This window comes from Abramis brama, assembly GCF_963993115.1.
Source record: "Abramis brama genome assembly, chromosome: 9".
Taxonomy (NCBI): domain Eukaryota; kingdom Metazoa; phylum Chordata; class Actinopteri; order Cypriniformes; family Leuciscidae; genus Abramis; species Abramis brama.
Genome location: NC_139971.1, coordinates 37,680,492 through 37,697,716, shown reverse-complemented (window position 1 = coordinate 37,697,716; position 17,225 = coordinate 37,680,492). Strand labels below are relative to the sequence as shown.

Sequence of the window (17,225 nt, the reverse complement as noted above, 5' to 3'; positions counted from 1 at the left end):
TACACTTATCACTCCTCTAAATGCTTAATCCCATTCTGTGCATGCAAAGTTTAGTTAAAGTGCCCCTATTATGCTATTTTAAAGGTTCCTGATTTTGTTTTGGAGGTCTCCTACAATAGATTTACATGCAGCAAACGTTAAAAAACACTTTCTTATAACATGCATTGCGCATCACCTCATTTCTCAAAGATCGTTTGAAGATTCAGTCTGTTTAAACCCCTCCTTGCCTGCTCTGCTCTGATTGGTCAGATGTCCCAGTCTGTTGTGATTGGTCTATCTGCTTATAGCGCGTCAGAAATTAAACGACCATTACCATTGCTTGAGGCCGGGTCAAAGTAGACGTTTTTTGCAGACAGCCAATGAAGACAATAGGCTAGCATTATGCAAATTTGGGCTACACTTTATTTTAAGGTGTCCGTGTTAAAGTGTTATTATGAACTGAGTAATAATAATTAACTACATGTACTTAGTATAGGGTTAGCGTTAGGAACAGGGTTTGGTTTAGGGTTTGTTGCATGTAATTATGCATAATTGATAGTTATTACTACAGTTACTACATGTAACGCGTTTAACAAGGACACTAAAATAAAGTGTTACCCAAATTTGTTACATTGTTATGTATGCATATGTAACAGGAAGTAAGACTGGAATTTGTGTCGACTAGTTTCGGCAGTTCAGACTCAATTCTTCCTTTTAGGAGACAATAGCTTCATTTGTCATGGACTTTAAACTTTAAAACTTTGCATTAACAAACAGCTATATTACACACTGCATGAAAGGTAATATTCAAAAAAGCATAATAGGGGACTTTAATCACAAAAGCACTAACCACATAAATTCACTCACCAAAAATTTGGGTTAATGACAGCTGTTTTTTCTATAGTCTGTCTTTTCTTTTTGTTTAGTCACTCATGGTCGTCACTCCCAAAGGTTTGAAGTGTGTACATGACCAGTTTCGCACCATAGAAATACTAAATCATAAAAAAATAGGTTTGGCTTATGAAATGGGTGTGTTGGTCCATAAACTGTCAAAATGTTAATACCCTTGAATTATGTATAAGATACAGAACAACCAAAAAAAAATTTGTTTAAGCTGTGTCAGGTTACTTGTGAATGTGGAGTTGATGTGGATGATAACACTGAGGTTACCAGGAACAAGTCAAGCACAAGCAAATAGACAAAAGGGAAAAGAAACATTAAGGGCTGCACGTGCACAGGTCAGTCAGAAGGCAAACTGTTCAAGATCGCTCTAAACAAATGTTTAGTCTCGCGTGGAACAAAAAAAGAATGTTATGCAGAACATTTGCAGTCAAACTGCAGCTCTTTTTGAAATGAGGTTTTACTATGACGCGTGTCAGAGCACAATATGAGAGATGAACAGGTCTGTTATCAGCAGTGAGATTGTATCTGTGTGTGGGTGTCTGTCTCTGTGCGAATGCAGTCCAGTTCACGTGTCCAACGATATTTTTTGGGAACGCAGGTGGAGATTTGGGTGGGGAGTAAATCATAAAATGTATGATCTCACTAGTCATGAAAGTGATGTTGAACTTTTAATGATTCCCAGTCAAAAGGGTAATAGTTCACCAGTGCAATTTTCTGAAATGAATAAACATGAATCATTAATACAGTTGAGTTTATTTACACTTGTTATTGTTGAAGTCGCAGTCAAGTTGTTTTTGTGATGGAGTTCATGTTCTACTCAAAATGATTTCTGAAGGGTCATGTGACGCTCCAGACTGGAGTCATGATGCTGAAAATTCACAGGAATAAATTAGTTTATTAGTTTAAATGGTACTATATTACTGTATTTTTGATCAAATGAGTGGTGAATAAAAAGCTTTTGAATGGTAGTGTTGTGTAAGTAAAATAATCTGTACATATTACATTTGGGTGGACAGAAATTCTATATACACTCATTTCTGGCATATACATATGTGTGGGTGTTTGAAAAAAACTAACAGTGATTTTTCACTTTTCATGACAACAAGCTTTCCCATTCTAGGTGAGCAAGTAGGGCCAGAACTTTACTTGACTTGACTTTATTGTCCTTGAAAAGCAATATTTTATGTAGACAGCAGTATACATACACATACAGCAACGCAACACACACACAAAATAACACACATTTTATAATAATTCATTAAAACATGATTGCAGTGGGTATAAATGAATTCTTGTATCAGAATAAGCTGCAAGCTAACACAGTTTATGCCGATAGTCAAAATGCATGCATGACTCTGCTCCTAGTCACAAACTAGTCAGTTCACACAGACACGCATATTAATGTGCTGTTCTACGATTGCACCATTATTGGAAAAAAAGAAAAAAAAAAAAAAAAAATATATATATATATATATATATATATATATATGTGTGTATATATATATGTATATATATATGGCAAACATCCTTTTAATTTTAAGGTTAATGACCTTAGCAGTGGCTCACTGACCACCATCCAAGTTGTAGTGAAACCGACGTCACTGTTTGTGTGTGTGTTTTCAGACATGCATGAACGTGTATGCCTGTGTTTCTGACCTGACTGCAGCGTGACTGCTGGGAGTGGCTCTGATTCACTTTCCTACAGGAGTTCTAGCTAGTCCTAATCTCAGACATCACATGACAGCTAACAGCCCTTATCATGAACCTGCTGTTGGAATGTTTCCAAAACTACACATGACACTGAGTGACAATGTTTCCTCTGATATTTGCATGCATTTTAATCATACTGCAGTATTGCTTGCAAACCGTAAAAGCTAAAACACACACACACACACATTTTTATGTCTTATGGGGACTTTCCATAATGATGATTTTTAGATGTATATTCTATCCCCTAACCCTAAACTTACCCGTCACAGAAAACTTTCAACATTTTAAAAAAACATCACTAAGTATCATTTATAAGCTGCTTTTCTCATGGGGACCAACAATTTTTTACCACAAGGACAAGAATTTCAGATATATTGCCATCATTAGGGGGACATTTTGTCCTCATAACGTAGGCCGGTGTAGCTGAACCACACACACACAGACACACACACACACACACATTTGCATGTTGATGTTGAGCCAATAGGCTTCCTGGCAGTATTCTCAAAAGCTCCTCATAACAATGCATTGTAGCTCCCGGGCTGCACGTCAGCAATGATTGGTCACTCACCATGAGTCATGCAATTTCTCAAGTTCTCTCTTTCTGAGACACATGCGCACACACACACATACACATACACTGATGCATGCATGAGTGAAATAGTGTCACATTCACACATCCCACTTATGAACCACTTAAACATACAAATATACGGTCACCGTGATTTGCCAAGTAAAACATATTTTGTTGATCCTGGAACAAAATTCCTGTCTGAAAATGTAGTCCTAACCCTATCCCTACTCTTAAACCTAACCCTACCCATAACTTATCCCTAAAATTAGAGGTAAATGATAGGTGAATAACACTGATGTAGAAGCACTGAACCCTGGTAGTAAGCCTAAACTTGACATGCACTGTAAACTTGTCGCTCAAACCTGATTGGTTGATTGGAATGTTGTTCCAGGATCAATAAAGATGTTGATCCAGGAACATGTTGTACTCGCTGAAATCACGTTCACCACACAGGAACAGATGCATTTTTTTCACCTCAGAGTTAAAAATAGAATGAAAATAAATATTGTGATTTAAAGACACATTGGGCTAAGTTGCAATTGCGAGAAAAGTCGATAACACTGCAGTACGGTTTCATTTGTTAACATCAGTTTTATTAATTAACATGAAAAAAATATGAATAATGCTGTAAAAACACATTTCTTATTGTTAGTCAAGTTAGCTAATCCATTAACTAATGAGATCACAATTTATAACTGTATGTATTTCCATTGTGTCTTTCTGCATTGAGCACAAAACAGATGTTTGGTACTTGTAGTCTTTTATCTGTCCGTTTGAATTGCTGAGTCATTTTTCTGAGTGAGACAGAAGTTACTGCCAGTTCTTTTCTTCTGCTCTTTCTCATGATTTGGCCCGCTAACAGTCACCAGAACCTAGAGCTGTGTGTGTTGATTTAAAAGCCATGCTGTGAACAGACTCGTCACTTGGCCGAGTACGAGTGTGTGCGAGTGTGCGTGCGAGCACAGAATGTGTCATATGTCAGTGCATCCGGAAGATTTTTTTTATCAATGGCACATACAGTTCTATCACAAAATCCTCATCACACAATTTGACGTTCAAATGATAGGAGAGACGTCTCTTCATTTCACACACCCACAGCTCACAACATGTTTGCTGAAGAGCTCAATCTGTTTGCACCTCTTCTGTCATTCTGAGGTATGAATTTGAGTAAACAAAGACTTGTGTTATTCATAAGAATGCCAAGTTTAGGTGTTTTACAATAAGAGTGGAAGAGCTTCACCGTGATTAATGATGATATTACAGCTTTGTTAGAGATTGCATGGTTGACAGAGCTGAATAAAACCCAAATCGTTAGCATATGCTAACAGCTAAATGAAAAAATCAAGGAGAATCAATGCAAATGCTTTGATTTCAGAATTTTCCGTCAGATTTGTTTGGGTCAAAGTCAACAAATTTCTGACAGTAAGACAATAAACTGAAAACAGTGCAATCGATTTTTATAATTAAAGTAATATTCCAGGTTCAGTACAAGTTAAGTTCAATCAACAGCGGTATTTGTGGTGTGCTATGTTTATTATTACCACAAAAAATATCTCGACTCTTCCCTCCTTTTCTTTAACTTATCATCAAGATGACGTGGAAATAAATCGGCACTTTTTTGAGGATTCAAAAGCAGAAATGTGAAGCTTATAATTGTATAAAAGCACTTTACTTCTTCTGTGAAGTGTATTATTTGAGCTGTAAAAATTGTCATTTACAGTCATTTTAGGGTTTAGGAATAACGTTTTTAAAATTAGATGTACAGTAACTTTCCTCAGAAAAGGTTAAGAATTACAGTTTGAAACACTCAGTATTTTAACATTTACAGATTTACTTCTATTATAAGTGCCTCACTGCAACCCAGATCTTTGCTTTTTTAAAGTTGCAACATAAGGGAAGTAGTGACAGATCATTTCTTCCATGTGACGCACATCCAAGTCAAACAGATCATTAAAAAAGCAAAAAATGTAGGGCATTTGATTGTAAGAAAGGGGCGGGCTTTATGAGGAAGAAATAATTGGAGAAGTCTGGAATATGTCACCAGAATGTCAGTCGGTCAAGTTATGACAAAAAAAAAAAAAGAAAACTGCATGGATGAACTGTTCACAATAAGATACATTTAGAAAATGAATTGAATATGTGAATGACACGGGTGCTGTCTATGGAAGCTTGATTCCGCCACAGAATAAAATTTAAAAAGATAATTGCGCCTTTTTATCTCACAATTCTGCCTTTTTTTTCTCAGAATTGTGTTTAAATCTCGCAATTCTGACTTTAGAACACACAATTCTGACTATATAACACGCAATTCTGACTTTATATCATGCAATTCTGACTTTATATTTGCTATAACACGCAATTCTGACTATATAACACACAATTCTGACTTTATATTTGTTATAACACGCAATTCTGACATTATATCTCGCAATTCTGACTTTATATCATGCAAGCAATTCTGACTTTATATCACGTAATTCTGACTTTATATCTCGCAATTCTGACTTTATATCACGTAATTCTGACTTTATATCACGCAATTCTGACTTTATATCTCGCAATTCTGACTTTATATCATGCAATTCTGACTTTATATCTCGCAATTCTGATTTTATATCACTTAATTCTGACTTTATATCTCGCAATTCTGATTTTATATCACGTAATTCTGACTTTATATCTCGCAATTCTGACTTTATATCATGCAATTCTGACTTTATATCTCGCAATTCTGATTTTATATCACGTAATTCTGACTTTATATCTCGCAATTCTGACTTTATATCTCGCAATTCAGACTTTATTTCACGCAATTCTGACTTTATATCTCGCAATTCTGATTTTATATCACGTAATTCTGACTTTATATCTCGCAATTCTGACTTTATATCTCGCAATTCTGATTTTATATCACGCAATTCTGACTTTATTTCACGCAATTCTGACTTTATATCTCGCAATTCTGATTTTATATCACGTAATTCTGACTTTATATCTCGCAATTCTGACTTTATATCTCGCAATTATGACTTTTTATCTCGCAATTATGACTTTATATCTCACAATTCTGACTTTATATCTCGCAATTATGACTTTATATCTCGCAATTATGACTTTATATCTCGCAATTCTGACTTTATATCTCGCAATTATGACTTTATAACATGCAATTCTAACTTTATATGACGCAATTCTGACTTTATGACACAATTCTGACTTTATATCTCGCCATTCTGACTTTATATCTCGCAATTCAGACTTTATAACATGCAATTCAGACTTTATATCTCGCAATTCTGACTTTATATCTCGCAATTCTGACTTTATATCTCGCAATTCTGACTTTATATCACGTAATTCTGACTTTATATCATGTAATTCTGACTTTATATCTCGCAATTCTGACTTTATATCTCGCAATTCTGACTTTATATCATGCAATTCTGACTTTATATCATGCAATTCTGACTTTATATCATGCAAGCAATTCTGACTTTATATCACGTAATTCTGACTTTATATCTCGCAATTCTGACTTTATATCACGTAATTCTGACTTTATATCACGCAATTCTGACTTTATATCTCGCAATTCTGACTTTATATCATGCAATTCTGACTTTATATCTCGCAATTCTGATTTTATATCACTTAATTCTGACTTTATATCTCGCAATTCTGATTTTATATCACGTAATTCTGACTTTATATCTCGCAATTCTGACTTTATATCATGCAATTCTGACTTTATATCTCGCAATTCTGATTTTATATCACGTAATTCTGACTTTATATCTCGCAATTCTGACTTTATATCTCGCAATTCAGACTTTATTTCACGCAATTCTGACTTTATATCTCGCAATTCTGATTTTATATCACGTAATTCTGACTTTATATCTCGCAATTCTGACTTTATATCTCGCAATTCTGATTTTATATCACGCAATTCTGACTTTATTTCACGCAATTCTGACTTTATATCTCGCAATTCTGATTTTATATCACGTAATTCTGACTTTATATCTCGCAATTCTGACTTTATATCTCGCAATTATGACTTTATATCTCGCAATTATGACTTTATATCTCGCAATTCTGACTTTATATCTCGCAATTATGACTTTATATCTCGCAATTATGACTTTATATCTCGCAATTCTGACTTTATATCTCGCAATTATGACTTTATAACATGCAATTCTAACTTTATATGACGCAATTCTGACTTTATGACACAATTCTGACTTTATATCTCGCCATTCTGACTTTATATCTCGCAATTCAGACTTTATAACATGCAATTCAGACTTTATATCTCGCAATTCTGACTTTATATCTCGCAATTCTGACTTTATATCTCGCAATTCTGACTTTATATCACGTAATTCTGACTTTATATCATGTAATTCTGACTTTATATCTCGCAATTCTGACTTTATATCTCGCAATTCTGACTTTATATCATGCAATTCTGACTTTATATCATGCAATTCTGACTTTATATCATGCAATTCTGAATTTATTTCACGCAATTCTGACTTTATATCGCAATTCTGACTATATTTGTTATAACACGCAATTCTGACTTTATATTTGTTATAACACGCAATTCTGACTTTATAACACACAATTCTGACTTTATAACACACAATTCTGACTTTATATCACGCAATTCTGACTTTATAACACACAATTCTGACTTTATAACACGCAATTCTGACTTTATAACACACAATTCTGACTTTATAACACGCAATTCTGATTTTATAACACGCAATTCTGACTTTATAACACACAATTCTGACTTTATAACACACAATTCTGACTTTATAACACACAATTCTGACTTTATATCACGCAATTCTGACTTTATATCACGCAATTCTGACTTTATATCTCGCAATTCTGACTTTATATCATGCAATTCTGACTTTATATCTCGCAATTCTGATTTTATATCACTTAATTCTGACTTTATATCTCGCAATTCTGATTTTATATCACGTAATTCTGACTTTATATCTCGCAATTCTGACTTTATATCATGCAATTCTGACTTTATATCTCGCAATTCTGATTTTATATCACGTAATTCTGACTTTATATCTCGCAATTCTGACTTTATCTCGCAATTCAGACTTTATTTCACGCAATTCTGATTTTATATCACGTAATTCTGACTTTATATCTCGCAATTCTGACTTTATATCTCGCAATTCTGACTTTATATCTCGCAATTCTGATTTTATATCACGTAATTCTGACTTTATATCTCGCAATTCTGACTTTATATCTCGCAATTCTGACTTTATATCACGCAATTATGACTTTATATCTCGCAATTCTGACTTTATATCTCGCAATTATGACTTTATATCTCGCAATTATGACTTTATATCTCGCAATTCTGACTTTATATCTCACAATTATGACTTTATAACATGCAATTCTAACTTTATATGACACAATTCTGACTTTATGACACAATTCTGACTTTATATCTCGCCATTCTGACTTTATATCTCGCAATTCAGACTTTATAACATGCAATTCAGACTTTATATCTCGCAATTCTGACTTTATATCTCGCAATTCTGACTTTATATCTCGCAATTCTGACTTTATATCACGTAATTCTGACTTTATATCATGTAATTCTGACTTTATATCTCGCAATTCTGACTTTATATCTCGCAATTCTGACTTTATATCATGCAATTCTGACTTTATATCATGCAATTCTGACTTTATATCATGCAATTCTGACTATATCACGCAATTCTGAATTTATTTCACGCAATTCTGACTTTATATCGCAATTCTGACTATATTTGTTATAACACGCAATTCTGACTTTATATTTGTTATAACACGCCATTCTGACTTTATAACACACAATTCTGACTTTATAACACGCAATTCTGACTTTATAACACGCAATTCTGACTTTATAACACGCAATTCTGACTTTATAACACGCAATTCTGACTTTATAACACACAATTCTGACTTTATAACACACAATTCTGACTTTATAACACACAATTCTGACTTTATATCACGCAATTCTGACTTTATAACACGCAATTCTTACTTTATATCTCGCAATTCTGACTTTATATCTCGCAATTCTGAGAAATAAAGTCAGAATTGTGAGATCTAAACTCGCAATTGTGAGATAAAAAGTCGCAATTATCTTTTAAAATGTTTTATTCTGTGGCGGAAACAAGCTTCCATAGTCGACTGAGCTTAACTTGAACCTAAATTATTCCTTTAATTCTAGATGAAGATTTGAGTGAGGCTCACTTTTAAGTTACCTTTAATGCCAAGCTAACTTGCAATTTACCAGCCCATGACATGTGGTAAGGATTTGTTTTTAGCTTTACCATAGTTAACTACAGCTTTTCCCTGAAAAGGCCATAATGCAAGAGCTAAGGTGTCCAGTGACCTTTGGCTCTCCTTATGTTCAATACCAGTCGTCCACTATGCCTGTATATTTGCTGACTGGATCTTCCACTGTGAGCACTGAGCTTGTTAGGGGTCATTTAGGGACTGGGTTTTGCTTTAAACATGAAAACAACCACTTTTTTTATGAGACAATTTCAGCTTGATATTTTTGTTAGTGATCCACTCCAGTTCATCCCAAGCCATCTGGGGTTTGTTCATTAAATTTTACGACATGTCTCGATGTCCGAGTAAATACACACTTTCCTCTCTAGCACGGCTCATTGAGTCCCTCCGCCAAGACCAATAAGAAGGTGGTCCTCGTCTCCGCACATGCTGGAGAAGACAGCATTGTGTTTCTGCCATAACACACACACACACACACACGGCTCTGTTTGGCTTCAGAACTTTTGTACTCGGCTCACACACTAATTTATTATTTGCCCATGTCCAGCATGTTTATCTGTCGGGGGTGTTGGATTCCGGCAAGTATACAGATAAAAGCTTGAGAGAGAGAAAAGAGGAGCGAGGGGTTCACAGTGAGGGTGTGTTTGTCTATCTATGTGTGTTTTTAGTGTGTGTCAGTGAGAAAGCAACAATGTGTGTTTGTGTGATGGAGGGTGAGGGGGTGAGCGGTGATCTGCTATCGTGTTTTCCAGCAAAAAGCGTGACTCATTTATATTAGGAGCATTTTTAAAAAGGTCTGGGATTTCTGTATCATCGCTGTCTTTGGCATATTCTATGCAAATGCCAAACATAAATTAAATGGTGGCAGTGAGTCACAACAAATTGAATGTGATTGGGGGGCTTTTCGACAAACACCAGCAGCACTTTTTCTTAGCTAGGAGTAAACATATCATCTTCTCTGCCATCTGCTCTAAAATGACATCATAATTCATGTATAAAACAATAAACAGGAATTTAAAGGCTACTATGGCATTACTTAGCGTATAGTGAATGGCCCATTTTGAAGCTGTATCATCATACAGACAATCACATCAGGGTTCAACAATAAGGATGGTCTATGGGTTGGTAATGGGGGGTAATGGATAAAACATTTAGTAAAGAAACAACATTTAATAAATAAATAAATAATTTGTCTTTTTGTGGTGCCGCCAAAAAATGTTGGCTGTTAAAATAAATACGTGGCCTGGTAGGGGGAAAAAAATCCTTATTTTTGAGCCACTGTAAATGTTTTCTTATTATTATATTAGTATTATTATTTTTTATTATTTATATAGTATTCATTCATATTTTAATTAGCTTTTATTTTTTATATGTTCAGTTTTAATTTTAATTTTAGTTTAATTCATATTAATTTTATTATTATTAATGTCATTTTGTATTATTCATTTATTTTTAGCTTTAATTTATTTATTTTTAGATTTTAGTAATAGTACTTCAACCTCAACTTTTATATTTAAATTAGTTACAAGGGAAACTTTTCTTAGTTTCTTAGTTTTTTTAATCTATTATTTATATTTTATTCAGTTTCAGCTTTATTTCAATTACCGAAAGTTATTTTTAATAGTTTTAGTTAACAATAACAACACTCCCTCTAACATTAATGGGTTTTTTTGTGTGTGTGTGTATAATATTGTTGATCTTGGTATTTGTTGAAAGCTTCAGAGATACTTTTTATTTGTATGCCTACAGGTCAGTGACTAAAGGGGTCCAGACTATGTCCTCACACATTTGGAAACTATCTGCAACATTGAGATGTGATCAGAGTCACTTGGTTTCTCTAATGTGCTTTTCTTCGGGAGATCAACACGGGTGTGCTTTAACCTTGATCCACCTCCATTAATGAGAAAATAGTCACCTGCTGTTCCATAACTAATAAGCCACTGATGCATGCATTAGAGACGGAAAGAAAAAGCACTCTTCTACACAACGTTGCGACTCCAATCACAGTCAGTTGAATCAGTCTGTCTGCTGTCGGCTCCAACAAAAAGCTGTGAAGTGCTCTTGGTGGAGACAGCGCTGTCTGTAACAGGCTACCGACAGGGCTCAGTCAATACGTGCCACAGCCACTGGAGAGAAACTAAATGAGATTTTTTCTCATGCTCCTTTTAACTCTTTCTTTTTTTCACTTCTTACCTCAGTAGCTTCCTCTCAGCCACTTTCCTCTCCCTCCATCTTCCGTACTGCCACTTTGACAAGCCGTCACAGTTGTCAAATAAGAAAACATGTTGGAGGTGATGTTTTTTTTTGTTTTGTTTTTTAGTTCTTTGTCAAAGAAGCCTTTATCAGGCTCAGTTCACGAATATCTAACAGCCCTGGTTGTATTATCCTGTTCACTTTTTTAAGATAGTAGAAGTATATTGGTTAGTTCAAACCTACACTGTAAAAATAATTCTGTGAAATTTACGGTAAAAAACTGGCAGCTTAGGTTGTAAAAAATACAGTAGCAACATTTTTGGTTTTACAGACTTAAATTTAAAGTAAAAAAACGTATTTCATTATCTGATATAATGTTAATTTACCAATCTATTGAAGTACTAATATCTATTTTGTACCAATGTAATACACTGACAACCACCAATTACAGTGATGATGAGAGTCACATGATGAATCAAAGCTCATCACAAACAGCATTTCCACACGCTGACAAAGTTACGCACAGTGTCATTCACACAAACACTGAACACCAACATGGTAACACACATGAAATTTTAAAAATAGAAGAAATTTTAAAAATGCTAAAGAACCTTTAGCATTCATGGAAACATTCCATTCCACAAAAGGTTCTTCATAGTGGAAAACAGTTCTTTAGATTATTAAAGAAGCCATGTTTTACAGTGTCTTGATTTTGGGGTCTACTAGAATAGGTTTTCATGCTTGAATGTTCAAAAAAACACATTATTTGACATTGTTACAGCAGTTCTCTTCCCAGTGCGTTTCCCGAAAGCATCATTAGCCAACGGTTGCAAGTTCCGTCGTTATCAGCGTAGTTCAACGAGTCGGTGTTTCGCAAACAGTATCGCAAAGTTGTGTGGTTTGAATGACAGCTCTCACTCTGTAGTTTTCTTGTTTGCATGACATGTGGACTCAATAAATCCTTATCTTAAAACCTTAACCAAATAAGGTTCTTCTATAGCCTCGTTGTGAAAATCCCCTTATGGCATTTTTATTTTTAAGAGTGTGTACTTTTAGCACCTTTGCTAAACGCAGCTGCATTTAGGGAAGCATTGTTGGTGTGTAGGTGCATGTGTGTGTGTGTGTGTGTGTGTGTGTGTGTGTGCATTGTACCTATTCAGTGCCATGGGAGGAGATGTTGTCACAGTGGCTTTGCTGTCATCCTTTTAACTGCTGGCAAGAATCCTGTGAGGTCTACCTTTGGGCCAGGGCTAAATTTAAGTTTGTCGCTCATAGTCCTAATCAGTAGCATCAAAACAACCATTAACTGTGGATGGGTCTGCCTCTCACGACTGCTAGTTCCCAGCGGACACCACTCATAACAGGGCCAAAGAGAGAGAATCACACAGGAGCATGTCCCTTCTGCCCTTGGGTCTGCACTGCTACAAACCAGAGCTAACGATCACTCCTGAGCCCTCTCATGCGCTGCACACACACACACACACACACACACACATATATATGTGCGCTTGTGTAGTTAGCATACAAACAGGCCAAAGCTCAAGACCACAATCATGATACGAGAACAACAACATGACCCAAACTCCCGTTCCCCCAAGATCTCTGGGCAATCTCTGGTCATTTTGTGCTTACGAGTAAATCTGCAATAAGTAAATTCATGCCTGAAATACCCTCTGAACTAAAGGCAAAAACAGCACATGGTTACCCGTGCAATTGATTTGAAGGCGATTCACAATGGAAAATCTCTAATTCTGGAACGTCTTCTGAAAAACACATGATCGTTCACTGCTTACATGCATGGATTTACTTTGTGAGCGTGAATACAAAGTAAACACATAGAAAATGAAACGGGTATTTATAACAGTACTAGCCTATCAGTACTAGCCTATTTCATTTACTAAATGTCTAAAGCATTATATTAATATGTATATAAAAGTAGATTATTGTCAGTACACACACACGCACACACACACATATATACATATACATACATACATACATATATATATATATATATATATATATATATATATATATATATATATATATATATATACAGTATATATATATATATAATATAATACTTTTATTCAGCATTAAATTGGTTATTAAAAGTGACAGTAAAGACTTCTACATTGTTTAAATAAGTCTGTTTCAAATAAATGCTGTTCTTTTGACTTTTCCATTCATCAAACATAAAAAAAAGGTTTCATGGTTTCCACAAAAAAAAACATGATACTTTTTTTATTTTTATATATATATATATATATCTTCTATAATTATGTTGGTCACTTACTGCATGTACAGTACTTCTTATTTATATTAATGTCACCAAATGTGCGTGGGTTGCCTAATAAGGGGTCAGTTTTGCAATCATCTGATGTGTGTCACAAATTCCAGGGAATGTGCTGATTCAGACAGCACTGTTTTTCCTTTTTTACTTCTGAAAAGATACCCATCAGCCACGTAAGTAAAACTGAACTCACATTTTAGTGAGTTTTCACCCTCACGATGTAAATCAGTGAGTGAAGCAAGTGGTTAAACAAAAATGATGGCCTATAGTTAAAGAATTAAGAGGATAGGGGAGGGGTTCCTGAACGTCCTCAATGGTGTTTTGGGAAAGCCATCTGCTGCTGTTCATGGTTCATTTAACAAGCTACTGGGGACAGACCGTTTGCCCTGAGAGTAACAGGTATAAAAGGACTCTGTCCCACCCTGTGAGGATAGAAACCACTTGACTTTTTCAAACTGATGTCACAAGAGACCCGTTGACAGAATTGAACAGAACGTTCTTATGACAGAATATTAAAACCTAAATTCACCTTTCAAAAAACTTGCTTGTATTTTAGTCCAAACCCCAGTCAGTGTGTGCATTATTGGACAAATAACACAGGTATATTTTCTCTCTTACCTTCCCAGGAGTCCATAGGTGTATTGTGAGTCTGCAAGCAGTAAAGCAATCTCCCCTTGCTTCATTGAAAGGGTGCACTCTTCCAAGGCCTATACACGCAAAACGGGCACATTTTAAACTTCAGATAAAACATACTGTATAGATTTTACTGTACATATCTAGATTTAGTTTCAACAAGATAACATAAGAAAACAACGCTTATTTGCAGTCTTCAAGGTTTTAATACAGTGTTGGCAAACAAGATTGACCTTACTAACTTTCCACTGAAAAGTGAATCAGCAAGGAGGTGACATTTTCCCAGCCTTGAGTAAACACATACAGAACTCAACATGTGAAAACACAGGTTAATCCCTATGGAAAACTCTGCAGGCAGCAGGTGCAAGGTGATAGACAAGATGCAGGCAGGTGTTCCAGAGTTTCCTGCGTGTGTGTGTGTGTGTGTGTGTGTGTGTGGTTGCCCTTCCTTTGCCTGTTTGTGTCTCACCTGGTTGACATCTCCCTCTCCGATAACGAAGACCAGCTTGCAGTCTTTCTCCACCACAGTCCTATCCTCTAGCACACCCTGCATTTTTAGCGTGACCTCTTGGCCCCAAGCCGGGGTCATGGCATTCTCGGGACTGGCCTGTAACACCTTCTTCCTGAGCAGGCGGTCATCTACAGGCGGTTGGGGTAGTGGAGTGGAAACGGGGGAGGGGAAAGAGATCAACAAGACCCTGAAGCAATAGTGTAAAACTGTGTGGTGGATGTTCTTAGTGTGGTGTCTTTCTGGCTAAGCTAGTAACCTTTTCCTTTCAACTAGCTGCTAGTTAAAAGGAAAATTCTGTTTTTTACTTTCAAACCTGTACAACAAAATAACTGTTTTTGTCCATATAATGACTGTCAATGGGGTCCAAAACAACATTGAACTCTGCTGTTTGAACAAAAAACACAGAGACAGTTTTCTTAGTTTGGAAATGACATGGGTGAACTTTAAGAAGATTTTTGGGGACAGCAACATCACATGGTGTAGACCAACATCCAAAACATCATATCAGCAATACTGGTATATCATACACTCTTAAAAATAGTGGTTCTTTGTTGGCATCCATGGTTAATTGAAGAACCTTTAACATCCATGGAGCGTTCCATTGAACAAAATGTTCTTTATAGTGGAATGTTCTTCAGATCATTAAAATGTTCTTCACACAAATTCTACTGAAATTTCGTGGACAAAAAAAGGTCCATTGTTTATTGTCAATACTGTGTTGTTGTATGAAGCATGTACAGCTCCCATAGAAGTCACTTACTTTCCAACCAAGCAGCTTTCTGTTGGTCAACAAGACAAATCTGCGTGACCAATAGGGTAGGGAAATATGTCACCCACGTAATTCCTGATTGCGTTGATTCCTATTGAAATGATTGGATTTCTCTCAATGTTAAATGTGACCACAGCTTAAGACAAAAAAGGTTATTTTAAGAACTTTTCACTAAAAGGTTCTTCTTATAAGCAGTGGCGTCACTGTGAAAATGCCAGTAGGGCATGTTAGGCATTTAGCGAAGATACAGGTGTAGCAAAGATACAGGTTTTGGGGGATTTTCAATGATTTCCTGATAACAAATTGGATGGCTTGAGTGTTTTATTTGTTAAACAAATATGTCATTGTGGACATACCTGTGACATCCTTCCAATCGTCTGCCAGAAACAGCTCCTCAAAGCTGGTGCTGGTCCACTCTTCATTGTCAAAATCTGGAAAAAGAGAGTCATCTGAGCTGTCCCTTTCTTCCACTTCAATGTCCTTAAACCGAACTGATTTCCCAAAGCTGGGAGTCTTTGTCAGTTTTCTTCTGTCCTCTGTGTCTGAATCATTGGTCTCAAGTGGGCTGATGGGAGTATTTGAGGGAATGGGCTCATTGGTTGGGTCGCTGCTGGAGTCATTAGCATCTGTGGGCATGTTGCTCAAGTTTTCAGCACACTTCATTTCTTCTACCTCTTCATTTTCATCTTTCTTCTCACTTCCTTCTTCATCCTCTTTGTCGTCCATTGGTCTCTTTTCATCCTCCTTTCCTGTGATATTCATTCTCTGCAGCTCCATAATTGGTTCTTGGAGCACCTGCCAGGGCTGCAAAATACCTTCTTCGCTCTCCTCCTCCTCTTTGTCCCCAACTGATTTTACAAACATTTCAGACTCCAATGTTGTCTCCTCCAGTTCTCCAGCTTCCGGTTCCATGTCCCCACACGGTGCTATGGATACCATTTATCTCTTCCTAAAAGTGCTGAATGTCTTTCTAGCACAGGCCACACGCCAGGTTTGTAGAAATTGATGTCGCTGCTATTCAACTGCCAAGCCGATGAGCACCTGCATCCATTAGTGACAGCGTGTAGTATCTGCTAAAGCGCCACGTCCACATGGACTCTAATAGAATTAGCATGGAAATGCATCGCTGCATGAAATAAATCCCATCTGTGGCCAGTCCATTTCCTGCAGATCTCGTAAAATGGTCCTTGTTGTTATGTTTTGCAGTGAATTTGTTGATTCAGTATCGAAGGATGCAAGAAATGATCAATGCATGAGAATTGTGTTGAAACGTAAAGCCCTACTGGTCAGTAGAGTTGTGTGCAGT

General features: G+C 36.0%; 1 protein-coding gene across 1 annotated transcript in view; it reads right to left on the bottom strand.

Moving 5' to 3' along the window:
• The window catches only part of fkbp16 (FKBP prolyl isomerase 16), a 43,153-nt gene extending 25,928 nt beyond the window's left edge, over positions 1-17,225 (bottom strand). The window contains exons 1-3 of the mRNA XM_084124892.1: positions 16,276-17,225; positions 15,109-15,278; positions 14,625-14,713 (exon numbers count right to left, since the gene is read on the bottom strand). Of these exons, the coding sequence (XP_083981018.1) occupies positions 14,625-14,713; positions 15,109-15,278; positions 16,276-16,858 (842 nt within the window). The 5' untranslated portion in view covers positions 16,859-17,225. The remainder of the gene's footprint in view (positions 1-14,624; positions 14,714-15,108; positions 15,279-16,275) is intronic.